Source organism: Eucyclogobius newberryi, unplaced genomic scaffold (assembly GCF_026437365.1).
Source record: "Eucyclogobius newberryi isolate DKJ021-1_F unplaced genomic scaffold, fEucNew1.0.hap1 SCAF_20, whole genome shotgun sequence".
Lineage (NCBI taxonomy): Eukaryota > Metazoa > Chordata > Actinopteri > Gobiiformes > Gobiidae > Eucyclogobius > Eucyclogobius newberryi.
Window position 1 is genome coordinate 1,277,173 of NW_027315835.1, and position 27,958 is coordinate 1,305,130.

Below are 27,958 nucleotides of genomic sequence, written 5' to 3' on the forward strand. Positions count from 1 at the left end.
ATGCTGCAGGGGGCGCCACAACCACAACAGCTTTAAACATGCTGCAGGGGGCGCCACAACCACAACAGCTTTAAACATGCTGCAGGGGGCGCCATAACCACAACAGCTTTAAACATGCTGCAAGGGGCGCCACAACAGCTTTAAACATGTCACTACAGAGGCGGTACAGGAGACATGCTGCAGGGGGCGCCACACTTTAAACGTGAAAGTAGTTGAGTTTTAGAAAGATCTTGAGCTTTATCAGAACTACTGTAAGACGAGAATCAAGTTTATTCTTTAGTTTGGAAATGAAGAAACACCAGAGACGAAGACCCTCAGCACCACAACAGCAAACACTATATACTATACATTATATACATACATATACATATGTATGAGATGGAATAAACCTGTGAAGACGGCGGTGCTCCACACAAAGGCCATCAGACTGAGCAGCAGAGAGACGACTGTGTGTGTGATACGAGTCGCGTCTGCGTCTGAAGGAAACAGTTCAGAAGTCACATTAAAGTACAATCCAAACTGACTAAATATATATAAATACAAAGTGTGTTGTACAAATACAATCAATGCCACATTTACATTTACATACTGCAGACCATTCCAAGAAACCAGCAGGATACACATCTTTAAATCACCATGACAACAGCTTATTCCACGTTACTCACAGAGCACTTCAGTGGGCCGCTCGTCTTTGGGCCGCTCGTCTTTGGGCCGCTCGTCTTTGGGCCGCTCGTCCTCCATCCCGGCGCAGAGTCCACCTGGAGATGAACGAGCAAAGAGCAGGTCAGAGGAGCTCGTTTACATGTCGCCACGGAAACAGGGAAAACCTGACCTCTGAATTTACATCAATCACAGCTCATCAATATTCAGCAGCTCAGGCCTAATGTCTCGAGCGCAGAGAGAGGTCCTAACGTGGGCCGACACGAGCGCAGAGAGAGGTCCTAACGTGGGCCGACACGAGCGCAGAGAGAGGTCCTAACGTGGGCCGACACGAGCGCTCGGGTGACGTGGGAGGGGTTACACTCGGGTGAAGTGGGAGGGGTTACGCTCGGGTGAAGTGGGAGGGGTTACGCTCGGGTGAAGTGGGAGGGGTTACGCTCGGGTGAAGTGGGAGGGGTTACGCTCGGGTGAAGTGGGAGGGGTTACGCTCGGGTGAAGTGGGAGGGGTTACACTCGGGTGTTTTTACCTTTGAGCTCCAGGTTTGGGAGGTTCTGGTTCAGTCGGATCAGAACAGAGAAGAAACAGGAGAGACTCCTCCTGATCCACAGCCACAGGGCCAAACCTGAAGGAGGAGGAGGAGGGGCATGAGGAGGAGGAACATAAATAAATAAACGGAAGACGCAGACACGCCCCCGCAGTTACGCCCCCGCAGACACGCCCCCGCAGACACGCCCCCGCAGACACGCCCCCGCAGACACGCCCCCGCAGCTTCAGGTAAAGCGGACCAGGACATGTCCTTTACACAGATGGAGCGACTGAAAAGGGGATGAAGCCAAGAGTTCGGAACCTGATCCAGATCTTTAACAAAACGTTGTGGTCCAGATGAAATAATAACCAAAGAAGAAGTAGGTCGACTATGACACCGTTGACCCAATTAATCAACTTAACGAAGGCAATCAAATAAATCTAATCACAACCTAATGTTTTCTCCAAATATTAAACCCAAACTCCTTTGTCCCCTTCACCTTTGTGTCTGCGACCTCGGCAGTAGATGGTGCCATTCTCCTCCGGGCTCTGGAGTCCTGGCTTGGGTCCTGGTCCGGCGTGTGGTCCGGCGTGTGGTCCGGCGTGTGGTCCGGCGTGTGGTCCGCTCCCTGGTCTCACAGACGAGCAGGTGGAGGCGCTCGAACACGTGAACCCGGAGTATATGGAGTCGCAGTCACAATGAGTTTTACTGTATTTACTGCAGGATAACTCTGGACCAATCAGAGCGCAGCGTTGCTTCAAATAGGAAGTGTCAGGACCAATCACAGTGCTGTCTGCCAGGATGGTGCTCTCACACACCATGGTGCTCTCTGAAGCCACAAAACCACAAGAACAATTAAATAATACACTTTTTGAGCTTCCCAGGACAGTCTGGACTCACCTGTGGGAGCGGCGTCACAGGACAGTCTGGACTCACCTGTGGGAGCGGTGTCCCAGGACAGTCTGGACTCACCTGTGGGAGCAGTGTCCCAGGACAGTCTGGACTCACCTGTGGGAGCGGCGTCACAGGACAGTCTGGACTCACCTGTGGGAGCGGCGTCACAGGACAGTCTGGACTCACCTGTGGGAGCGGCGTCACAGGACAGTCTGGACTCACCTGTGGGAGCGGCGTCCCAGGACAGTCTGGACTCACCTGTGGGAGCGGCGTCACAGGACAGTCTGGACTCACCTGTGGGAGCGGCGTCACAGGACAGTCTGGACTCACCTGTGGGAGCGGTGTCCCAGGACAGTCTGGACTCACCTGTGGGAGCGGCGTCACAGGACAGTCTGGACTCACCTGTGGGAGCGGTGTCCCAGGACAGTCTGGACTCACCTGTGGGAGCGGTGTCCCAGGACAGTCTGGACTCACCTGTGGGAGCGGCGTCACAGGACAGTCTGGACTCACCTGTGGGAGCGGCGTCACAGGACAGTCTGGACTCACCTGTGGGAGCGGCGTCACAGGACAGTCTGGACTCACCTGTGGGAGCGGCGTCACAGGACAGTCTGGACTCACCTGTGGGAGCGGCGTCCCAGGACAGTCTGGACTCACTTGTGGGAGCGGCGTCACAGGACAGTCTGGACTCACCTGTGGGAGCGGCGTCACAGGACAGTCTGGACTCACCTGTGGGAGCGGCGTCACAGGACAGTCTGGACTCACCTGTGGGAGCGGTGTCCCAGGACAGTCTGGACTCACCTGTGGGAGCGGTGTCCCAGGACAGTCTGGACTCACCTGTGGGAGCGGCGTCACAGGACAGTCTGGACTCACCTGTGGGAGCGGCGTCACAGGACAGTCTGGACTCACCTGTGGGAGCGGCGTCCCAGGACAGTCTGGACTCACCTGTGGGAGCGGCGTCACAGGACAGTCTGGACTCACCTGTGGGAGCGGCGTCACAGGACAGTCTGGACTCACCTGTGGGAGCGGCGTCCCAGGACAGTCTGGACTCACCTGTGGGAGCGGCGTCCCAGGACAGTCTGGACTCACCTGTGGGAGCGGCGTCACAGGACAGTCTGGACTCACCTGTGGGAGCGGTGTCCCAGGACAGTCTGGACTCACCTGTGGGAGCGGTGTCCCAGGACAGTCTGGACTCACCTGTGGGAGCGGCGTCACAGGACAGTCTGGACTCACCTGTGGGAGCGGTGTCCCAGGACAGTCTGGACTCACCTGTGGGAGCGGCGTCACAGGACAGTCTGGACTCACCTGTGGGAGCGGCGTCCCAGGACAGTCTGGACTCACCTGTGGGAGCGGCGTCACAGGACAGTCTGGACTCACCTGTGGGAGCGGCGTCACAGGACAGTCTGGACTCACCTGTGGGAGCGGCGTCACAGGACAGTCTGGACTCACCTGTGGGAGCGGCGTCCCAGGACAGTCTGGACTCACCTGTGGGAGCGGCGTCACAGGACAGTCTGGACTCACCTGTGGGAGCGGCGTCACAGGACAGTCTGGACTCACCTGTGGGAGCGGCGTCCCAGGACAGTCTGGACTCACCTGTGGGAGCGGTGTCCCAGGACAGTCTGGACTCACCTGTGGGAGCGGTGTCACAGGACAGTCTGGACTCACCTGTGGGAGCGGTGTCCCAGGACAGTCTGGACTCACCTGTGGGAGCGGCGTCACAGGACAGTCTGGACTCACCTGTGGGAGCGGCGTCACAGGACAGTCTGGACTCACCTGTGGGAGCGGTGTCCCAGGACAGTCTGGACTCACCTGTGGGAGCGGCGTCACAGTCCAAACCTGAAACCAGGACGCAAACGTTTAAACTAAAATGTTAAAATCGTAGAGAGCTTCAGGTGAATTATCTGGACAGTTGGCCCTGTGATCCATCAGTGATGAGGGAGCCAAAGTCAGGTCTCAATAGGCTGTGGATGGCCCATTACAGGGTTGCTAGGATACAGAGGAGAGAAGTCTCAAGTGAAACAAAAAAGTCTGGGCGGGAAGATGGGGCGGGGCTTACACAGAGTAGGATATAAAACCCGAGTTCTCAGATTGAGAATGACTTTTGGATGAGTCTCGAAACAGAGTCCAGACGATACGACTGAATCTTTTCTACTCTGGACCCCTCCTGGACAAATGAGGCATTACACCAACACTTCTCAGTTTGAGAGATGAATAAACCCACATTTTAAGCCCATCACTTGGACACAAGGGTCATGAGGTCAGAGGTTAGAGGTCGGCCTGTGACATTACATCAGGGGAAAAGTGTGTGTGAAGCGGTGCTTCTCAAACTGTGGGGAAAGGACCAGACAGTGCTGTAAAAAAACACAAAATTACAGAAAATGTACACCTGTTTTGTAGGAGATATTCTGGGGGAGACCTTTTGTCTGGGCCCCTTTCATAAAAGTAGGTTAAAATAGGCCAAAATATCACAGATAAAGCTTAAAAATAGACCGGGCCAAGTTTACATTTACAAACAAATCATTTTGGATTTTTAGGGATGTTGAGGTCGAGTTGTTGAAGAATCGTGATTATTCAGGCCAAAATAGAATCATAAGAACTAAATAATCATGAGAATTGTCGGCAGCAATAGTCATTTCGGTTTGATGGGTGTAATCCCTCATTGGTCCAGTAGGGGTCATCGTAGTAAAGACTCAATATCAAAACGTTGGACTGATCCAAGAGTCATTCTCCGCTGTGTTTACAGTTTCAGCTCTTTCTTTGCCCCTCAGTACGGCGTAAAACACATACTTTAAATACGTACAACTCCAGTAGAGGGCGGTAAACGCACCTTTTCAGTCGGCTGTCAACCTGCCCATCATCAGCATGACCAGGGCTGATGGCGCCGCTTTAAAATACACTTTCAAGTCAAACTGAACAGGACAGGCCATTATCAGGCCTCAGACTCGATCCACAGATTGAAAACCATCGACCACAACATTCTACTGCAGAGAGAATGGGATGTAGGTGTCAGAGGCTCCGCCCTCAGAGGCCCCGCCCTCAGCTGCTTTACATCCTCTTTATCCGATAGGTGCCAGTTTGTTCATGTAAACCAGAGCTCCTCCCCCTTGTTCTTACGGTGTGCCTCAGGGGTCAGTACTGGGTCCAGTTCTGTTTCCTCTTTACATGCTGCCGTCAGGTCACATGATCAGGTCACATGATCAGGTCACAGGATCAGGTCACAGGATCAGGTCACATGATCAGGTCACAGGATCAGGTCACAGGATCAGGTCACATGATCAGGTCACATGATCAGGTCACAGGATCAGGTCACATGATCAGGTCACAGGATCAGGTCACAGGATCAGGTCACAGGATCAGGTCACAGGATCAGGTCACATGATCAGGTCACAGGATCAGGTCACAGGATCAGGTCACATGATCAGGTCACAGGATCAGGTCACAGGATCAGGTCACATGATCAGGTCACAGGATCAGGTCACAGGATCAGGTCACATGATCAGGTCACAGGATCAGGTCACATGATCAGGTCACAGGATCAGGTCACAGGATCAGGTCACAGGATCAGGTCACAGGATCAGGTCACAGGATCAGGTCACATGATCAGGTCACAGGATCAGGTCACAGGATCAGGTCACATGATCAGGTCACAGGATCAGGTCACATGATCAGGTCACATGATCAGGTCACAGGATCAGGTCACATGATCAGGTCACAGGATCAGATGCAGATGACACGCTGTATTTATCCATGAACCTGATCAGAGCGATCAAGTAGACAGACTTAGAGCTCATGTGAAGGAGATAAAAACCTGGAGGACACTTAATTATCTGCTTCTTAATCCTGAAAAACCGAGGTCATTGTGCTGGAGGTCATTGTGCTGGTCCTAAACATGTACGAAACGCTTTATCTGAGCAGATATTTATTTATTTTTATCTTTATTATTTTCCCCTCCATCCCTTGTTGGGTTTTGTCTATGAGAGTTTTTATTTATTTATAGAAGATCTTCTACTGAGTGTTTTTCAAACTTCCTGTAAGTGATCTGTTCTTTTCCTCTGTATCTACCTGCGTTGCAACAATGAAATTTCCCCATGCGGGACAATGAAGGAATATCTTATCTTATAGTCCCACTGAAGCCTCCAGTTCTACTGTAAGAAACCTCAGAGTCTTATTGGACCAGGAGCTCTCATTTAAAGCTCATATAAATCATATTTCATCTGTGTAATAAAGATCAAATCAGAAGAATCCGGCCTAAAAGTGAAGCTGAAACGTCTCCTGCATTTTTAACTTCTAGATTCTCCTATAACTCCTGCTCACAGCAGGTCCTAAAAGCTCCATAAAAAGCTTTAACTGGTTCAAAATGCAGCAGCAAGATTACAACAGGAACTAAAAGAAGAAGCACATTACGCTGGTGCTGGAGTCTCTTCACTGGCTCCTGTTTAGAATCACATTTAAACTCCTCCTCCTGATTTACAAAGCCATAAATGACACGGCCCCTCCCACCTCAAAGATGATCTAGAACCATCTCATCCAATCAGAGCTCTTCACTCTCTAAATGCTGGTCCTCTAAAAGCACAGTAGGAGGTCGAGCGTTAAGGACTTCAGTTTCTCACCCCAGAATCCGTCGACGGCCGTGGACTCATGGACGCTGGACTCATCGAGGAGCGACGACAGCAGAGACGCATCAGAGGCAGCGAGCGAGTGCACGCCGCCGCTGTTCAGCACAGGCGTGTTCAGCACAGGCGTGTTCAGCACAGGCGTGTTCAGCACAGGCGTGTTCAGCACAGGCGTGTTCAGCACAGGCGTGTTCAGCACAGGCGTGTTCAGAGGAAGCTTGTGAGGCGTGTGAGCGAGGAGCAGCGACTCTGAGCACGACGACGAGAGACGACGAGACGAGTGAGACCTGGGGAGGGAGGAGTCAGAGGAGAGGGAGGAGTCAGAGGAGAGGGAGGAGTCAGAGGAGAGGGAGGAGTCAGAGGTCAGACCTGTTCTTCCATCCTGCTGCGGCTCCTCCCACACTGAAGGAGGCGCTGCTGTGGGGCAGACTCCGGTCCAAAAGGGCGCGGTCGATGCGGAGGCTGCGGCGAGACATGAGGCTCTGGACCTGGAGCAGACGAGTCTCAGGAGGAAGCGTCTGGGAAGAACACACTCTTCTCACTAAAGTATAAAGAGTTATATTCTGTAGATAATGTGTTTGTAACAATCTGAAAACAGGAAAAACAAACTAAATCGCATTTAACCAATCAGAGCTGGACCTTAGAGACGTACGGCTCCTTCGTCCAATCACAGCGCAGAGAGGGCGGGGCCGCGACAAACGAACTTGGCGCTCAGACGATTTTAAACATTTCTACAGTGAATAAAGTCACGTCAAACAGCGCCACCTTCAGCCCGGGCTGAGAATGACACGCTGTGTCCAAAAACTAACCCGGAAGTGCAGCACGTTAGCGGTTGCTAAGCTAACTGTCGCTAGCCGCGTTTCCGGCTTCAATTAACGGCTCAAAACCTCCACAACAAAATCAAACTGTTTCAGAACAAATCAAAGAGAATAATTAGAATAAATCAGATTAACAGAGTTTAAGCTCCGCCCAGCCCGACACGCACGTGACAGATCCTTCTGTGACACTGAGGACCACTGGAGGTACACGCGGGCGCCTCACCCCGCGGCCCTCCTCGCGGCCCCGCGGCCCTCACCCCGTGGCCCTCACCCCGTGGCCCCATGACCCTCCTCGCGGCCCCATGACCCCATGACCCCGCGGCCCTCCTCGCGGCCCCGCGGCCCTCACCCTGTGGCCCCATGACCCTCCTCGCGGCCCCATGACCCCATGACCCCGCGGCCCTCCTCGCGGCCCCGCGGCCCTCACCCCGTGGCCCCATGACCCTCCTCGCGGCCCCATGACTCCATGACCCCACGACCCTCACCCCGTGACCCCGCGGCCCTCACCTGTTCCGTTGCCCTCGCGCTGCTCCGGTGCTGGGCCGGGACCACACCGGACCGTTACTTCCGGGTTGTTGAAATAGGCGCTGACCACGTGACGTGCATGACTAACCACATTTACAGCTTTAGTGTGAATATTAATGAGTGTGAATATTAATGAGTGTGAATATTAATGAGTGTGAATATTAATGAGTGTTTCTGAGCGCGTTGCCTCGTGGGAAGATGCCACGTGTTTGATGTTTGTAATTATCTGTGTGGGGGAGGGGCAAGTGGAGGATGAGGGGAGGGGCAAGTGGAGGGGAGGGGCTCAGGGACAGACACGTGATTGAACTCTATCATATCTGAGTCTTTTGCACTTGTGTTTGATAAACTACGCCCTCCAGCGGCAGCGCGAGGCACTGCAGGATTTATGTCTGTTTTATTCTTTCTTTGACTCATTTGTTTCAAACTTGAAATAAATAATTACAATTATCAAAAAAATCCTGGTTATTTAAACTGCACGTGACAATCACATGATCATGTCTGAACATGAAATAAACTCATAAAGAGATGAGGCATGACGTCCAGGAGGAGGAGCCAGAGTCTAACTTTAAAAGGGTTCGCTGACCCCTGACCCCACACCCCCTGACTCTGAACGTCCCTCAGGAGGCGGGGGCTGAGGGGGAGGAGCCATGTTTCACCTTACTGACAGAGCAGCCTGTGGTTTTAACATGTGCATTACCCAGCATGCACCTGTGTGTGTGAAACTAGAGACATCGTTTCCTCTTTGTGACTTCAGGAAGTGGAAAGTTCCAAACGACTTAATATATACTACTTACTTACTTACTTTATATATATATATATATATATATATATATATATATATATATATATATATATATATATATATATATATAGCCCCTGGAAAATGTTTCAGGACAAATTAAACTCAATAAAAACAGACAAAGTGCAACAGTTTCATTCAGTTTTAATCTGAAGTGGTTTTTACTTTGAGTCATTTTAACTTCATAATAGTTTTGGTTTATTACAGATAAATATGTGGCAGAAAAACATTTGAAATCACAGTTTTATATTGATTATTAAACAATTGCACATTTGACCTCGAATACATTAGTTTGAATCGTCTTTGGTTCAACTCGAGTGGTTTTTACTTTAGTGAATAAATAAGGCACAAAAAAATGTTGAATTTAAGTCTAAATGTTCCAAAACACAAGAATCAAAGGCACTTTACAGTAAAAGACTGACAAAAGTCTAGTCCTGGTTTAGTCCTGGTTTAGTCCTGGTTTAGTCCTGCTTTAGTCCTGCTTTAGTCCTGGTTTAGTCCTGCTTTAGTCCTGGTTTAGACCTGCTTTAGACCTGCTTTAGACCTGCTTTAGTCCTGGTTTAGACCTGCTTTAGACCTGCTTTAGACCTGCTTTAGACCTGCTTTAGACCTGCTTTAGTCCTGGTTTAGACCTGCTTTAGACCTGCTTTAGACCTGGTCTTTGTTTTGTTGCTCTTTAGACTTGACTCCAGTTTCTCTCCAGAGACGAGAACTAAACCAGATCCTGGACTGAACCGGAGTCTAAATGAGGTCTTTATGGGCTCGACTTTCAGTCAAGTGTCTGACGTTTAGAGCACGAGACCTGAGCGGGACTAAACCAGGTCTAAACCAGGACTAAACCAGGTCTAAACCAGGACTAAACCAGGACTAAACCAGGACTAAACCAGGTCTAAACCAGGATTAAACCAGGTCTAAACCAGGTCTAAACCAGGACTAAACCAGGACTAAACCAGGTCTAAACCAGGTCTAAACTAGGTCTAAACCAGGATTAAACCAGGTCTAAACCAGGTCTAAACCAGGACTAAACCAGGACTAAACCAGGTCTAAACCAGGTCTAAACCAGGACTGAACCAGGTCTAAACCAGGACTAAACCAGGACTAAACCAGGACTAAACCAGGTCTAAACCAGGATTAAACCAGGTCTAAACCAGGTCTAAACCAGGACTAAACCAGGACTAAACCAGGTCTAAACCAGGTCTAAACTAGGTCTAAACCAGGATTAAACCAGGTCTAAACCAGGTCTAAACCAGGACTAAACCAGGACTAAACCAGGTCTAAACCAGGTCTAAACCAGGACTGAACCAGGTCTAAACCAGGACTAAACCAGGACTAAACCAGGTCTAAACCAGGACTAAACCAGGTCTAAACCAGGACTAAACCAGGACTAAACCAGGACTAAACCAGGTCTAAACCAGGATTAAACCAGGTCTAAACCAGGTCTAAACCAGGACTAAACCAGGACTAAACCAGGTCTAAACCAGGTCTAAACTAGGTCTAAACCAGGATTAAACCAGGTCTAAACCAGGTCTAAACCAGGACTAAACCAGGACTAAACCAGGTCTAAACCAGGTCTAAACCAGGACTGAACCAGGTCTAAACCAGGTCTAAACCAGGACTAAACCAGGACTAAACCAGGTCTAAACCAGGTCTAAACTAGGTCTAAACCAGGTCTAAACCAGGACTAAACCAGGACTAAACCAGGACTAAACCAGGACTAAACCAGGACTAAACCAGGACTGAACCAGGTCTAAACCAGGTCTAAACCAGGTCTAAACCAGGTCTAAACCAGGTCTAAACCAGGATTAAACCAGGTCTAGAACATTTCCAGTTTCCAAAATAAAAGTGTTTAAATAAAATATCCCAGATTTCTCTGGTTCTCAAACTACACATGATTATGATCTTTAAAACATAATAAAGGATAAATAAATGTGTCTGGGACAAAAATCCTTCATGAACTTTTACAAATCACAGTCTGAAGCCGAGTTCAGAACTTTAGCTTCATCTGAAACTTTTACAAATGAAATTCAACGAAAGAAGGAACAAAGCAATAAGAGCTAACAGAGGCTAATGCTACATGAGCTTTAGCCACGCCCCTCACACACACTCGCTTTAGCCACGCCCCACACACACTCGCTTTAGCCACGCCCCACACACACTGGCTTTAGCCACGCCCCACACACACTCGCTTTAGCCACGCCCCTCACACACGCTATCTTAAGCCACGCCCCTCACATACGCTAGCTTTAGCCACGCCCCTCACACACACTGGAAGTAATAAACGTCTTTTTGTGACTCGCTCAGATCGACTGAAGGAGGATTTAGATCAGATTTATGAAGAAACATGAGCGACGTTTAGTCCTGGTTCTTAATGAAGTGGACTTGATGCCAGATGTGGAGTTTGAGTGCTGGTCCTGGTCCTGGTTCAGACCTGGTCCTGGTCCTGGTTCAGACCTGGTCCTGGTTCAGACCTGGTCCTGGTCCTGGTTCAGAACTGGTCCTGGTTGAGAACTGGTTCTGGTCCTGGTTGAGAACTGGTTCTGGTCCTGGTCCTGGTCCTGGTCCTGGTCCTGGTCCTGGTTCTGGTTCTGGTTCTGGTCCTGGTTCTGGTTCTGGTTCTGGTCCTGGTCCTGGTTCTGGTTCTGGTTCTGGTCCTGGTTCTGGTTCTGGTCCTGGTTCAGACCTGGTCCTGGTCCTGGTCCTGGTTCAGTCCTGGTCCTGGTCCTGGTTCAGACCTGGTTCTGGTCCTGGTCCTGGTGCATGTACAGGTGTATAAGCCCCGCCTGGTGCAGCTGTTGCCATAGTGACATCTCCATACGCAGGTCGTGGTTTATGAAGAATCCGACGGCGTGAAATGTTTTGTCAAAATAATGATCAGAGTATTTCATGTAATCAGGAGTCATGAAGCCGTATGCGCTGACCTGCAACACAAGAGCGGGGTCAGAGCGGGGTCAGAGCGGGGTCAGAGCGGGGTCAGAGCGGGGTCAGTACCTGGTCACATGAGTGCAGAGCAGCCAGTAACATCACAGCTCCAGTTGAAGGTCTGTAAATGTTTTTGTACTTGGTTGTCAGAGTTTTGGATCTGAGGAACCTGGAGAGAGAGTCCACATGAGGCCCACATGAGGCCCACATGAGGCCCACATGAGGCCCACATGAGGCCCACATGAGGCCCACATGAGCTCCACATGAGGCCCACATGAGGCCCACATGAGGCCCACATGAGGCCCACATGAGGCCCACATGGGGACTTTACAGTTCTGACCTGTTCCTGAGGTAACGGATGAAGTCCGGATGATACATCTTCAACTTCTCCTTCAACATGTCTGAACCAAAGAACTGAGCCGGGCTGAGAGAGCACAGAGAGAGCACAGAGCACAGAGAGAGCACAGAACACAGAGAGAGCACAGAACACAGAGAGAGCACAGAACACAGAGAGAACACAGAACACAGAGAGAACACAGAGAGAACATAGAGAGAACACAGAGAGAACACAGAGAGAACACAGAGAGAACACAGAGAGAACACAGAACACAGAGAGAACACAGAGAGAACATAGAGAGAACACAGAGAGAACACAGAGAGAACACAGAGAGAACACAGAACACAGAGAGAACACAGAGAGAACACAGAGAGAACACAGAGAGAACACAGACAGAACACAGAACACAGAGAGAACACAGAGAGAACACAGAACACAGAGAGAAAAACATAATGATTTACAATGAACAAAATGTAAAAACCATAACATTGAGGTTAAAGAACTAAAAACAACACAATATGTCTTTAAATATCTGAGTTCAGGGCGTGTCTGTACATTAGAGGGCGCGTCTGTACATTAGAGGGCGCGTCTGTACATTAGAGGGCGCGTCTGTACATTAGAGGGCGCGTCTGTACATTAGAGGGCGTGTCTGTACATTAGAGGGCGCGTCTGTACATTAGAGGGCGCGTCTGTACATTAGAGGGCGCGTCTGTACATTAGAGGGCGCGTCTGTACATTAGAGGGCGCGTCTGTACATTAGAGGGCGCGTCTGTACATTAGAGGGCGTGTCTGTACATTAGAGGGCGCGTCTGTACATTAGAGGGCGCGTCTGTACATTAGAGGGCGCGTCTGTACATTAGAGGGCGCGTCTGTACATTAGAGGGCGTGTCTGTACATTAGAGGGCGCGTCTGTACATTAGAGGGCGTGTCTGTACATTAGAGGGCGTGTCTGTACATTAGAGGGCGCGTCTGTACATTAGAGGGCGTGTCTGTACATTAGAGGGCGCGTCTGTACATTAGAGGGCGTGTCTGTACATTAGAGGGCGCGTCTGTACATTAGAGGGCGCGTCTGTACATTAGAGGGCGTGTCTGTACATTAGAGGGCGCGTCTGTACATTAGAGGGCGTGTCTGTACATTAGAGGGCGTGTCTGTACATTAGAGGGCGTGTCTGTACATTAGAGGGCGCGTCTGTACATTAGAGGGCGTGTCTTACTCCACGTTGCTCTCGGGGCCCGTGGCGACTCTGGAGCCTGTAGCCGCCGCCTTCATGAGCAGATAATCTCGGTCGTGATCCGGGAGGAAAACGTAACGAGTTTCCTGAAAATAAGAACGTGAGACATTAGACAATATGAGGCTGATACAAAACAGAGGTTTAGTTTCTGGTGAAATCAATAACTTTTCATCAGGAGGTCTCGCTCAGTGGGCGGGGCTTACTCAAAGCAGGATAAATAGTTCCTGGTCTGGATTCTCAGATTGAGAATGACTCTTGGATCAGAGTCCAAATGAAACAACTGAATCTTATTCTACTATGAACCCGTGCTGGACAAATGAGGTAATACAGCACTTGCAGTGATATTTGCAGTAGTACTTGCGGTAGTAGTACTTGTACCTAGCTCTGAGGCGGGGCGCAGTAGTAGTACTTGTACCTGACTCTGAGGCGGGGCGCAGTAGTAGTACTTGCAGTAGTAGTACTTGTACCTGGCTCTGGGGCGGGGCGCTGTAGTAGTACTTGCAGTAGTGGTACTTGTACCTGGCTCTGGGGCGGGGCGCTGTAGTAGTACTTGCAGTAGTAGTACTTGTACCTGGCTCTGAGGCGGGGCGCTGTAGTAGTACTTGCAGTAGTAGTACTTGTACCTGGCTCTGGGGCGGGGCGCTGTAGTAGTACTTGCAGTAGTAGTACTTGTACCTGGCTCTGGGGCGGGGCGCTGTAGTAGTACTTGCAGTAGTAGTACTTGTACCTGGCTCTGGGGCGGGGCGCTGTAGTAGTACTTGCAGTAGTAGTACTTGTACCTGGCTCTGGGGCGGGGCGCTGTAGTAGTACTTGCAGTAGTAGTACTTGTACCTGGCTCTGGGGCGGGGCGCTGTAGTAGTACTTGCAGTAGTAGTACTTGTACCTGGCTCTGGGGCGGGGCGCTGTAGTAGTACTTGCAGTAGTAGTACTTGTACCTGGCTCTGGGGCGGGGCGCTGTAGTAGTACTTGCAGTAGTGGTACTTGTACCTGGCTCTGGGGCGGGGCGCTGTAGTAGTACTTGCAGTAGTAGTACTTGTACCTGGCTCTGGGGCGGGGCGCTGTAGTAGTACTTGCAGTAGTGGTACTTGTACCTGGCTCTGGGGCGGGGCGCTGTAGTAGTACTTGCAGTAGTAGTACTTGTACCTGGCTCTGGGGCGGGGCGCTGTAGTAGTACTTGCAGTAGTAGTACTTGTACCTGGCTCTGGGGCGGGGCGCTGTAGTAGTACTTGCAGTAGTAGTACTTGTACCTGGCTCTGGGGCGGGGCGCTGTAGTAGTACTTGCAGTAGTAGTACTTGTACCTGGCTCTGGGGCGGGGCGCAGTAGTAGTACTTGCAGTAGTGGTACTTGTACCTGGCTCTGGGGCGGGGCGCTGTAGTAGTACTTGCAGTAGTAGTACTTGTACCTGGCTCTGGGGCGGGGCGCTGTAGTAGTACTTGCAGTAGTGGTACTTGTACCTGGCTCTGGGGCGGGGCGCTGTAGTAGTACTTGCAGTAGTAGTACTTGTACCTGGCTCTGGGGCGGGGCGCTGTAGTAGTACTTGCAGTAGTAGTACTTGTACCTGGCTCTGGGGCGGGGCGCTGTAGTAGTACTTGCAGTAGTAGTACTTGTACCTGGCTCTGGGGCGGGGCGCTGTAGTAGTACTTGCAGTAGTAGTACTTGTACCTGGCTCTGGGGCGGGGCGCTGTAGTAGTACTTGCAGTAGTAGTACTTGTACCTGGCTCTGGGGCGGGGCGCTGTAGTAGTACTTGCAGTAGTAGTACTTGTACCTGGCTCTGGGGCGGGGCGCTGTAGTAGTACTTGCAGTAGTGGTACTTGTACCTGGCTCTGGGGCGGGGCGCTGTAGTAGTACTTGCAGTAGTAGTACTTGTACCTGGCTCTGGGGCGGGGCGCTGTAGTAGTACTTGCAGTAGTAGTACTTGTACCTGGCTCTGGGGCGGGGCGCTGTAGTAGTACTTGCAGTAGTAGTACTTGTACCTGGCTCTGGGGCGGGGCGCTGTAGCAGTACTTGCAGTAGTAGTACTTGTACCTGGCTCTGGGGCGGGGCGCTGTAGTAGTACTTGCAGTAGTAGTACTTGTACCTGGCTCTGGGGCGGGGCGCTGTAGTAGTACTTGCAGTAGTGGTACTTGTACCTGGCTCTGAGGCGGGGCGCTGTAGTAGTACTTGCAGTAGTAGTACTTGTACCTGGCTCTGGGGCGGGGCGCTGTAGTAGTACTTGCAGTAGTGGTACTTGTACCTGGCTCTGGGGCGGGGCGCTGTAGTAGTACTTGCAGTAGTAGTACTTGTACCTGGCTCTGGGGCGGGGCGCTGTAGTAGTACTTGCAGTAGTAGTACTTGTACCTGGCTCTGGGGCGGGGCGCTGTAGTAGTACTTGCAGTAGTAGTACTTGTACCTGGCTCTGGGGCGGGGCGCTGTAGTAGTACTTGCAGTAGTAGTACTTGTACCTGGCTCTGGGGCGGGGCGCTGTAGTAGTACTTGCAGTAGTAGTACTTGTACCTGGCTCCGGGGCGGGGCGCTGTAGTAGTACTTGCAGTAGTAGTACTTGTACCTGGCTCTGGGGCGGGGCGCTGTAGTAGTACTTGCAGTAGTAGTACTTGTACCTGGCTCTGGGGCGGGGCGCTGTAGTAGTACTTGCAGTAGTAGTACTTGTACCTGGCTCTGGGGCGGGGCGCTGTAGTAGTACTTGCAGTAGTAGTACTTGTACCTGGCTCTGGGGCGGGGCGCTGTAGTAGTACTTGCAGTAGTAGTACTTGTACCTGGCTCTGGGGCGGGGCGCTGTAGTAGTACTTGCAGTAGTAGTACTTGTACCTGGCTCTGGGGCGGGGCGCTGTAGTAGTACTTGCAGTAGTAGTACTTGTACCTGGCTCTGGGGCGGGGCGCTGTAGTAGTACTTGCAGTAGTAGTACTTGTACCTGGCTCTGGGGCGGGGCGCTGTAGTAGTACTTGCAGTAGTGGTACTTGTACCTGGCTCTGGGGCGGGGCGCTGTAGTAGTACTTGCAGTAGTAGTACTTGTACCTGGCTCTGGGGCGGGGCGCTGTAGTAGTACTTGCAGTAGTAGTACTTGTACCTGGCTCTGGGGCGGGGCGCTGTAGTAGTACTTGCAGTAGTAGTACTTGTACCTGGCTCTGGGGCGGGGCGCTGTAGTAGTACTTGCAGTAGTAGTACTTGTACCTGGCTCTGGGGCGGGGCGCTGTAGTAGTACTTGCAGTAGTAGTACTTGTACCTGGCTCTGGGGCGGGGCGCTGTAGTAGTACTTGCAGTAGTGGTACTTGTACCTGGCTCTGAGGCGGGGCGCTGTAGTAGTACTTGCAGTAGTAGTACTTGTACCTGGCTCTGGGGCGGGGCGCTGTAGTAGTACTTGCAGTAGTGGTACTTGTACCTGGCTCTGGGGCGGGGCGCTGTAGTAGTACTTGCAGTAGTAGTACTTGTACCTGGCTCTGGGGCGGGGCGCTGTAGTAGTACTTGCAGTAGTAGTACTTGTACCTGGCTCTGGGGCGGGGCGCTGTAGTAGTACTTGCAGTAGTAGTACTTGTACCTGGCTCTGGGGCGGGGCGCTGTAGTAGTACTTGCAGTAGTAGTACTTGTACCTGGCTCTGGGGCGGGGCGCTGTAGTAGTACTTGCAGTAGTAGTACTTGTACCTGGCTCCGGGGCGGGGCGCTGTAGTAGTACTTGCAGTAGTAGTACTTGTACCTGGCTCTGGGGCGGGGCGCTGTAGTAGTACTTGCAGTAGTAGTACTTGTACCTGGCTCTGGGGCGGGGCGCTGTAGTAGTACTTGCAGTAGTAGTACTTGTACCTGGCTCTGGGGCGGGGCGCTGTAGTAGTACTTGCAGTAGTAGTACTTGTACCTGGCTCTGGGGCGGGGCGCTGTAGTAGTACTTGCAGTAGTAGTACTTGTACCTGGCTCTGGGGCGGGGCGCTGTAGTAGTACTTGCAGTAGTAGTACTTGTACCTGGCTCTGGGGCGGGGCGCTGTAGTAGTACTTGCAGTAGTAGTACTTGTACCTGGCTCTGGGGCGGGGCGCTGTAGTAGTACTTGCAGTAGTAGTACTTGTACCTGGCTCTGGGGCGGGGCGCTGTAGTAGTACTTGCAGTAGTGGTACTTGTACCTGGCTCTGGGGCGGGGCGCTGTAGTAGTACTTGCAGTAGTAGTACTTGTACCTGGCTCTGGGGCGGGGCGCTGTAGTAGTACTTGCAGTAGTAGTACTTGTACCTGGCTCTGGGGCGGGGCGCTGTAGTAGTACTTGCAGTAGTAGTACTTGTACCTGGCTCTGGGGCGGGGCGCTGTAGTAGTACTTGCAGTAGTAGTACTTGTACCTGGCTCTGGGGCGGGGCGCTGTAGTAGTACTTGCAGTAGTAGTACTTGTACCTGGCTCTGGGGCGGGGCGCTGTAGCCTGCTCGGCTGTAGCTCCTCAGAGAGTTCCTCAGAGTGTTGGTGGAAAACGTGTAGTGAGTCGTTCTGGAGCCAACGTCCGACTCAAAGCCTTTAATGACCGCTCCGTTTGTCCTGGACCGGAACCAGAGGAAGACCGGGTCAGAACCAGAGGACAGCGGGTCAGAACCAGAGGACAGCGGGTCAGAACCAGAGGACAGCGGGTCAGAACCAGAGGACAGCGGGTCAGAACCCTGGTACCTGAACACATAGTGGTGCTGGTCGATCTCGTGGCCCTTCTTGGAGTTCTTGAGAATTCCTCCGTTGCCGACGACGGCGCAACGAATGCAGCGCGAGACGTTCGAGCGTTTGGACCAATCGTCCAAGAGTCGCCCAGAAAGAGGAGAGTCCAGAACCGAGAGGGTGTCCTCCAGAGCTGGAGACAAGAAGAACCATCAGAGACTGGTTTAGTCCTGGTTTAGTCCTGGTTTAGTCCCGGTCCAGTCCCGGTCCAGTCCCGGTCCAGTCCTGGTTTAGTCCTGGTTTAGTCCTGGTTTAGTCCTGGTTAAGTCCCGGTTTAGTCCCGGTTTAGTCCCGGTTTAGTCCCGGTCCGGTCCCGGTCCAGTCCTGCTTTAGTCCCGCTTTAGTCCCAGTCCAGTCCTGGTCTCACTCTGGTAGCTGAGGCCCCCCCAGCCGTGGGCCCCTGGGTACTGCTTGAGTCTCTGGTACTGGTCTGGACTCAGGTGCCTTGACCACTGCAGGACAGGGACATCAGGTTTAAATCGGCCCCTGAAGTCCGAGTGTGGGACCCGACTCCGGACGCTCTGAGGACAGTCCTGGAACAAGAGACAATGTGGTCAAGCAGAATCGCTCTGTGATGTCATCAAAAGGCGACGTGAGGCAAGCCCCGGTCATTAAACATGGCACCGGGCCCCACAGAGCAGCACCGGGCCCCACAGAGCAGCACCGGGCCCCACAGAGCAGCACCGGGGCCCCACAGAGCAGCACCGGGGCCCCACAGAGCAGCACCGGGGCCCACAGAGCAGCACCGGGGCCCCACAGAGCAGCACCGGGGCCCACAGAGCAGCACCGGGGCCCCACAGAGCAGCACCGGGCCCACAGAGCAGCACCGGGGCCCCACAGAGCAGCACCGGGGCCCACAGAGCAGCACCGGGGCCCCACAGAGCAGCACCGGGCCCACAGAGCAGCACCGGGGCCCCACAGAGCAGCACCGGGGCCCCACAGAGCAGCACCGGGGCCCCACAGAGCAGCACCGGGGCCCCACAGAGCAGCACCGGGGCCCCACAGAGCAGCACCGGGGCCCCACAGAGCACCGGGGCCCCACAGAGCACCGGCGCCCAACAGAGCACCGGGCCCCACAGAGCAGCACCGGGCCCCACAGAGCAGCACCGGGCCCCACAGAGCAGCACCGGGCCCCACAGAGCAGCCCCACAGAGAGGCCCCACTCACCGTCAGAGGAGGGACTTCCTCACTGAAGTAAACGTCTCCGATGAACGGCGGCTCAGTCGCTCCTGGTGCAGTGGCTTTAGTGGCTTCAGTGGCTTCAGTGGCTTCAGTGGCTTTAGTGGCTTTAGTGGCTTTAGTGGCTTTAGTGGCTTCAGTGGCTTCAGTGGCTTCAGTGGCTTCAGTGGTTGTTGCTGCAGTGGTTGGTTTTATTGTAGTACTCTTGGCAGTACTAGTACTCACAGTACTTTGAGTTTCCTCCTGAAGCTCTGGAGAAGGTTCAGGCTTCGTCGAGGAGAAAGAAACTTCTGCAGAATCTGAAAAACTGAAAAGCACAAACTTCACTTTGCACCTGTAACTGCCAAAACTGTCCATGAGGTCATCTACTGTGAGCCTCCAGATTTATAAAGTCTGTGCTGAACAGTTTGTTAGCACCTCTCACTCACATAGTTAAAGCTTCAGTCTGGAGCATTCTCCTAAAGAAGAGCAGGGGTCAGGGGGAGGGGTCAGGGTCAGGGGGAGGGGTCAGGGTCAGGGGGAGGGGTCAGGGGGAGGGGCAGTCCTGAGTCATGACCGGTGCATCTCTAATCTGACATTTTGGGCAAAAGTCCTTTTCCTAGATTTCCTCTTAATAAACGACTCATGAGATGTTTTTCAGGTTTTAGAGCTCATCACACTGAGACTGCTGTTGTCATGGTGACAGATGACATCCTCCTGAACACGGACACAGGCAAAACAGTCCAGAGTTCTCAAATCGGCAAAAAATCCTCTAGTACCGTTTTCCTTTAAGACTTTTACTGCGACACAGAAATGTTCACACACTTTAAGACTAAAGATACTTTTGTGACTGAGAAAGTCCAGAACAAGAGAAAGAAAGAGACACGCCCAAGAAATATGAGACACGCCCAAGAAATATGAGACACGCCCAAGAAATATGAGACACGCCCAAGAAATCTATGAGACACGCCCAAGAAATCTATGAGACACGCCCAAGAAATCTATGAGACACGCCCAAGAAATATGAGACACGCCCAAGAAATATGAGACACGCCCAAGAAATATGAGACACGCCCAAGAAATATGAGACACGCCCAAGAGACACGCCCAAATCTGATCTTTGTGTTTCAAACAGAAGTGTGAAACTGGAGATAATATCACACAGTGGAGGCCACTCCCCTCGGGCAGGAGGCCACTCCCCGATTGGATGACACTCACCTGTGCGTCTGTGATTGGACGTGGCTGACGAGGACCTGCAGGTTCCTTAAGGGGGCGACGTTGAGCGGAGACTCCAGGTTCAGACACAGCAGGTACAGCAGGAGGAGCGAAGAGGCAGTGCCCAGCCCCACCAGCAGGCGGCGCTGCAGAGCCATCCACACATCCTGAACACACACACACACACACACACACACACACACACCAGCTTCAGTCCTGACGACGAGAGAAGGAGCAACTAGACTGTGCCTCATAGAGACTATTTCTGTTCTGAACGTCACGTTTATTCACCTCAATTATGTCCAAAAGAACGGAACAAACTGAATCCACAAAGACACAAGACGACATAAGACCATCTTTACACACAATGAGACACACACAAGACGACATAAGACCATCTTTACACACAATGAGACACACACAAGACGACATAAGACCATCTTTACACACAATGAGACACACACAAGACGACATAAGACCATCTTTACACACAATGAGACACACACAAGACGACATAAGACCATCTTTACACACAATGAGACACACACAAGACGACATAAGACCATCTTTACACACAATGAGACACACACAAGACGACATAAGACCATCTTTACACACAATGAGACACACACAAGACGACATAAGACCATCTTTACACACAATGAGACACACACAAGACGACATAAGACCATCTTTACACACAATGAGACACACACAAACAACAACTAAACAAAGGTGGAAGAATAAGTCTTATTTATATATTTGGTGCTAAATACATTTCAAATAGATGATTTAATTAGGAAAAAAATATTGGGGCTTTAGGATGGTTCAACATCAAGACTTAAAGTCACTGGTCATGTGACTCTGGACAGAGGGGTCAGACAGGGCTGTGCTTAGTCTCTCCTCCTGTTTACTTTGTATCTGGCCCAATTGATGAGACGGATGTTCTATTGTATTATACTAGAGCACAGTTTATACTAGAGCACAGTTTATACTAGAGCACAGTTTATACTAGAGCACAGTTTATACTAGAGCACAGTTTATACTAGAGCACACACACTTCAAACAGGAAATAAATGCATTAAAATCACAAAACCTTAATTTCTATTGATTCAGTTTGACAGTTTTGACATGAGTCATACATTTTGTCTGTGCTTCGTGATCTAGATGGAAAACCAGATCTATCGGCCCACACCGGAGCCACACACCGGAGCCACACACGAGCCACACACCGGAGCCACACACGAGCCACACACCGGAGCCACACACCGGAGCCACACCGGAGCCACACCGGAGCCACACACCGGAGCCACACCGGAGCCACACACCGGAGCCACACCGGAGCCACACCGGAGCCACACCGGAGCCACACCGGAGCCACACCGGAGCCACACCGGAGCCACACCGGAGCCACACACCGGAGCCACACACCGGAGCCACACACGAGCCACACACGAGCCACACCGGAGCCACACCGGAGCCACACCGGAGCCACACCGGCGCCACACCGGAGCCACACCGGAGCCACACCGGCCCCACACCGGAGCCACACCGGAGCCACACCGGAGCCACACCGGAGCCACACCGGAGCCACACACCGGAGCCACACCGGAGCCACACCGGAGCCACACACCGGAGCCACACACCGGAGCCACACACCGGAGCCACACACCGGAGCCACACCCCGGAGCCACACACCGGAGCCACACACCGGAGCCACACCGGAGCCACACACCGGAGCCACACCGGAGCCACACCGGAGCCACACCGGAGCCACACCGGAGCCACACACCGGAGCCACACCGGAGCCACACCGGAGCCACACCGGAGCCACACCGGAGCCACACCGGCGCCACACCGGAGCCACACCGGAGCCACACCGGCCCCACACCGGAGCCACACCGGAGCCACACCGGCCCCACACCGGAGCCACACCGGAGCCACACCGGAGCCACACCGGAGCCACACACCGGAGCCACACACCGGAGCCACACACCGGAGCCACACACCGGAGCCACACCGGAGCCACACCGGAGCCACACACCGGAGCCACACACCGGAGCCACACACCGGAGCCACACACCGGAGCCACACCCCGGAGCCACACACCGGAGCCACACCGGAGCCACACACCGGAGCCACACACCGGAGCCACACACCGGAGCCACACCGGAGCCACACCGGAGCCACACACCGGAGCCACACACCGGAGCCACACCGGAGCCATACCGGAGCCACACCGGAGCCACACCGGCCCACTCTCCAGACATCCAAAATACATAGTGTAATAACACATAGTGTAATAACACATAGTGTAATAACACATAGTGTAATAACATAGTGTAATAACATTCAGTGTAATAACAGTGTGTAATAACACATATAGTGTAATAACACATAGTGTAATAACACATATAGTGTAATAACATTTAGTGTAATAACACATATAGTGTAATAACACATATAGTGTAATAACACAGTGTGTAATAACACATATAGTGTAATAACATTTAGTGTAATAACACATATAGTGTAATAACACATATAGTGTAATAACACAGTGTGTAATAACATACAGTGTAATAACAGTGTAATAAATAAACTCAACATTCAGAACATGAAGATCACGTTCAGTCTAAACATGGACTCTAGAACTTTTTGTGACATTTATGTTTTTGTCGTAAGAAAACAAGAAAAAACCTTAAAAGAATCAAATATAATGAGACGAGTTTAAACCTGTGGATTTGACATTGAAATAAAAGTGTTTGAAGCGTGAGCGACAGAAGAGGATCTTTAAATATTTAGAGGTCACATTAGACCCTGAGGCACGCTCTTCTGCACTCGTGAGCCAATGACGTGTTCAAGCAGGGTCTGAGGACAGAAAAGACACATGGACTCACACAGAGACAGAAAAGACACATGGACTCACACAGAGACAGAAAAGACACATGGACTCACACAGAGACAGAAAAGACACATGGACTCACACAGAGACAGAAAAGACACATGATTCTCACACTTGTGTTTTTATGAGTTCAGGTGTAAAAGTCGATCATTGACGTCTCAGAGGTTTCGTGTCTCGCTTCATCTGCTTCGTCTTCAGAGACATGAAACAAACACAAGCAGAACTAAGGACGACTTATAACCATGACACTAGACTAACTACTGACATCATAACTACTGACATCATAACAACTGACATCATAACTACTGACATCATAACTACTGACATCATAACTACTGACATCATAACTACTGACATCATAACTACTGACATCATAACTACTGACATCATAACAACTGACATCATAACTACTGACATCATAACTACTGACATCATAACTACTGACATCATAACTACTGACATCATAACAACTGACATCATAACTACTGACATCATAACTACTGACATCATAACTACTGACATCATAACTACTGACATCATAACTACTGACATCATAACTACTGACATAACTACTGACATCATAACAACTGACATCATAAATACTGACATAACTACTGACATCATAACTACTGACATCATAACTACTGACATCATAACTACTGACATCATAACTACTGACATCATAACTACTGACATCATAACTACTGACATAAATACTGACATAAATACTGACATCATAACTACTGACATCATAACTACTGACATAAATACTGACATAACTACTGACATCATAACTACTGACATCATAACTACTGACATCATAACTACTGACATCATAACAACTGACATCATAACTACTGACATCATAACTACTGACATCATAACTACTGACATCATAACTACTGACATCATAACTACTGACATCATAACTACTGACATAACTACTGACATCATAACAACTGACATCATAAATACTGACATAACTACTGACATCATAACTACTGACATCATAACTACTGACATCATAACTACTGACATCATAACTACTGACATCATAACTACTGACATCATAACTACTGACATAAATACTGACATAAATACTGACATCATAACTACTGACATCATAAATACTGACATCATAAATACTGACATCATAACTACTGACATAAATACTGACATCATAACTACTGACATCATAACTACTGACATCATAAATACTGACATCATAACTACTGACATCACTACTGACATCATAACTACTGACATCATAACTACTGACATCATAACTACTGACATCATAACTACTGACATCATAACTACTGACATAAATACTGACATCATAACTACTGACATCATAAATACTGACATCATAAATACTGACATAAATACTGACATCATGAATACTGACATAACTACTGACATCATAACTACTGACACCATAACTACTAACATCATAACTACTGACATCATAACTACTGACATCATAAATACTGACATCATAAATACTGACATCATAACTACTGACATCATAACTACTGAAACCATAACTCCTGACATCATAACTCCTGACATCATAACTCCTGACATCATAACTACTGACATCATAACTACTGACATCATAACTACTAACATCATAACTACTGACATCATAACTACTGACATCATAAATACTGACATCATAAATACTGACATCATAACTACTGACATCATAACTACTGAAACCATAACTCCTGACATCATAACTCCTGACATCATAACTCCTGACATCATAACTACTGACATCATAACTACTGACATCATAACTACTGACATCATAAATACTGACATCATAAATACTGACATCATAACTACTGACATCATAACTACTGACATCATAAATACTGACACCATAACTACTGACACCATAACTACTGACACCATAACTCCTGACATCATAACTACTGACATCATAAATACTGACACCATAACTACTGACATCATAACTACTGACATCATAAATACTGACATCATAAATACTGACATCATAAATACTGACATCATAACTACTGACATCATAACTACTGACATCATAACAACTGACATCATAAATACTGACATCATAACTACTGACATCATAACTACTGACACCATAACTCCTGACATCATAACTACTGACATCATAAATACTGACATCATAACTACTGACATCATAACTACTGACATCATAACTACTGACATCATAAATACTGACATCATAACTACTGACATCATAACTACTGACATCATAACTACTGACATCATAACTATTTTGACTGAAACATTCATTAAAGTTTATAAATCTAAATGATACAAATGTGTGAAAGGTCAGGACAGTCACATGACCTGAAAGGTCAGGACAGTCACATGACCTGAAAGGTCAGGACAGTCACATGACCTGAAAGGTCAGGACAGTCACATGACCTGAAGGGTCAGGACAGTCACATGACCTGAAGGGTCAGGACAGTCACATGACCTGAAGGGTCAGGACAGTCACATGACCTGAAAGGTCAGGACAGTCACATGACCTGAAGGGTCAGGACAGTCACATGACCTGAAAGGTCAGGACAGTCACATGACCTGAAGGGTCAGGACAGTCACATGACCTGAAAGGTCAGGACAGTCACATGACCTGAAAGGTCAGGACAGTCACATGACCTGAAGGGTCAGTGGGAAAGAGAGGGTCACTTTGTTGTGTGTATAAGTAAAGTATAAGTACATCTCACTGGAGAACCATGTGGAATAGGCTCCTCCCCCAACACGCCTGGGACAGTCGCTCCTGCTCACAATAACAGACTAAACTAAGCTAAATTATGTTTGGACTCTCATCAGGACCTGATTGGATTGGGACGCTGATCATGTCCTCTGGGAGGACAGAGAGTGAGACAGGGACAATATGAGGCTGATAGAAAACAGAGGTTAAGTTTCTGGTGAAACCAATAACACCGTTTCATCAGGAGGTCCCGCCCAATGGGCGGGGCTTAGTCAGAGCAAGATAAATATCTGAGTTTCTGGTCTTGATTCTCAGATTGATAATGACTCTTGGATCAGAGTCCAGATGAAACAACTGAGTCTTACTCTGTGGACCCTGCTGGACACATGAGGGGTGAGCGTGGGGACATGAGCGTGGGGGACATGGGGACATGAGCGTGGGGGACATGGGGACATGAGTGTGGGGGACATGGGGACATGAGTGTGGGGGACATGGGGATATGAGTGTGGGGGACATGAGCGTGGGGGACATGGGGACATGAGCGTGGGGGACATGGGGACATGAGTGTGGGACATGGGGACATGAGTGTGGGGGACATTGGGACATGAGCGTGGGGGACACGGGGACATGAGCGTGGGGGACATGAGTGTGGGGGACATGGGGACATGAGCGTGGGGGACATTGGGACATGAGCGTGGGGGACATGGGGACATGAGCGTGGGGGACATTGGGACATGAGCGTGGGGGACATGGGGACATGAGCGTGGGGGACATGGGGACATGAGCGTGGGGAACATGGGGACATGAGCGTGGGGGACATGGGGACATGAGCGTGGGGGACATGGGGACATGAGTGTGGGGGACATGGGGACATGAGCGTGGGGGACATGGGGACATGAGCGTGGGGGACATGGGGACATGAGTGTGGGGGACATGGGGACATGAGCGTGGGGGACATGGGGACATGAGTGTGGGACATGGGGACATGAGTGTGGGGGACATGGGGACATGAGCTCACTTCGGGTGCAGCTGCAGCACAAACCACAGACGTCACAGGCAGAAAATCTATATAAATATATATATATATATATATATATATATTTATATACTTATATATATATATTTATCAACAAATAAACATAAAAGGACAAAAGACAATATCGACCAGAGAGTAAAGAACAAAAACACAAGTAGACTAGAACTAATAAAACCGGGTCTAAACCGGGTCTTAACCGGGGCTTTGTCATTGTTTTAAACTTTCTTCTCTAAAGTTGTTTTGTTTTGTAAAATGTTTCTTCTATAACACTTATATGAATATATATCTATATAAATATATATTACACTGTTTGAACACATGTAATGAGAATAACTGTTTCAGACTTTAACCGCAGCTTCTCTGTTCTTCATATAAAAATATACTTTTCAGACAAATAAACCACATTAAAAGTCACAAACCCGGTTCAGACCACAGTCTGGCCCGGGTCAGACCCGGGTCTGGTCCTAAACCCGGGACAAGTCGTTTTTAGTCCCGGAAATCCACTTTAACCCGGTTTGAAACCACGGAAACTTCACTCTTTGTTACCGTTAAACGGCGCTTATCTCCGCCTCATTCTCCGCGTCCTCTGGTCCTGTTCCGGGTTTGGCTCGGGTTCAGTTTAGACCCGGGTCAGAGGTGGCCCGGGGTCCGGTCTCGGGTCTTGTCTCGGGTCCGGTCTCGGTTCGGTCTTGTTTTAGTCCGGTTTGGTTTGAGCTGGAGAGGCGCGTGCGTAAGACGCGAGCACAGAGCGGAGACGCGCTGAAGACGCAGAGGAAAGAGGGGCGTGGCCAGCGAGGGAAGGGGCGTGGGGGGTGAGCCGCGCCCACATTCCCACACTTTCCCCCGCCCCTCGACCTGTCAATCACACACACGAGTTTAAACGTGTACAAATAAAAACAAGAACAATAATGATAAGAATAT

General features: G+C 50.3%; 3 protein-coding genes across 3 annotated transcripts in view; all 3 read right to left on the minus strand.

Annotated features, from left to right (window-relative positions):
• Positions 1 to 657: 657 nt before the first annotated feature.
• Positions 658 to 7,891, minus strand: LOC140369411 (uncharacterized). Its single transcript, XM_072456762.1, has 7 exons — positions 7,859 to 7,891; positions 7,061 to 7,179; positions 6,689 to 6,978; positions 3,888 to 3,914; positions 1,687 to 2,016; positions 1,188 to 1,283; positions 658 to 758 (listed from the first exon to the last, which is right to left on the minus strand). The coding sequence occupies exons 1-7, from the start codon at positions 7,889 to 7,891 to the stop codon at positions 658 to 660; spliced, it is 996 nt and encodes a 331-aa protein (XP_072312863.1).
• Positions 7,892 to 11,341: 3,450 nt separating this feature from the next.
• On the minus strand, positions 11,342 to 27,739 carry st6galnac (ST6 (alpha-N-acetyl-neuraminyl-2,3-beta-galactosyl-1,3)-N-acetylgalactosaminide alpha-2,6-sialyltransferase). The gene is made up of 10 exons (XM_072456573.1): positions 27,584 to 27,739; positions 20,372 to 20,535; positions 19,163 to 19,481; positions 18,363 to 18,528; positions 17,954 to 18,128; positions 17,689 to 17,827; positions 13,304 to 13,407; positions 12,093 to 12,176; positions 11,822 to 11,921; positions 11,342 to 11,751 (listed from the first exon to the last, which is right to left on the minus strand). Exons 2-10 carry the CDS (start codon positions 20,524 to 20,526, stop codon positions 11,560 to 11,562), a joined length of 1,434 nt encoding a protein of 477 aa, XP_072312674.1. The 5' UTR covers positions 20,527 to 20,535; positions 27,584 to 27,739; the 3' UTR covers positions 11,342 to 11,559.
• Positions 27,668 to 27,958, minus strand: part of cep131 (centrosomal protein 131) — a 76,351-nt gene continuing 76,060 nt past the window's right edge. Inside the window, exon 30 of the mRNA XM_072456763.1 lies at positions 27,668 to 27,892. Coding sequence (XP_072312864.1) covers positions 27,668 to 27,892 — 225 coding nt within the window. The remainder of the gene's footprint in view (positions 27,893 to 27,958) is intronic.

Coding starts and splice junctions, on each gene's coding strand:
- LOC140369411 (XM_072456762.1), bottom strand. CDS start 7,891: ATGGGGCCGCGAGGAGGGTCATGGGGCCACAGG. Junction 6,979..7,060: donor GCAGCAGGATGGAAGAACAG/GTCTGACCTCTG, acceptor CTCCCTCCCCAG/GTCTCACTCGTCTCGTCGTC. Junction 2,017..3,887: donor CTGTGACGCCGCTCCCACAG/GTGAGTCCAGAC, acceptor TTGTGGCTTCAG/AGAGCACCATGGTGTGTGAG.
- st6galnac (XM_072456573.1), bottom strand. CDS start 20,526: ATGGCTCTGCAGCGCCGCCTGCTGGTGGGGCTGGGCACTGCCTCTTCG. Junction 18,129..18,362: donor GGGGGGCCTCAGCTACCAGA/GTGAGACCAGGA, acceptor TCTTGTCTCCAG/CTCTGGAGGACACCCTCTCG. Junction 13,408..17,688: donor GCGCCCCGCCCCAGAGCCAG/GTACAAGTACTA, acceptor TCTTATTTTCAG/GAAACTCGTTACGTTTTCCT.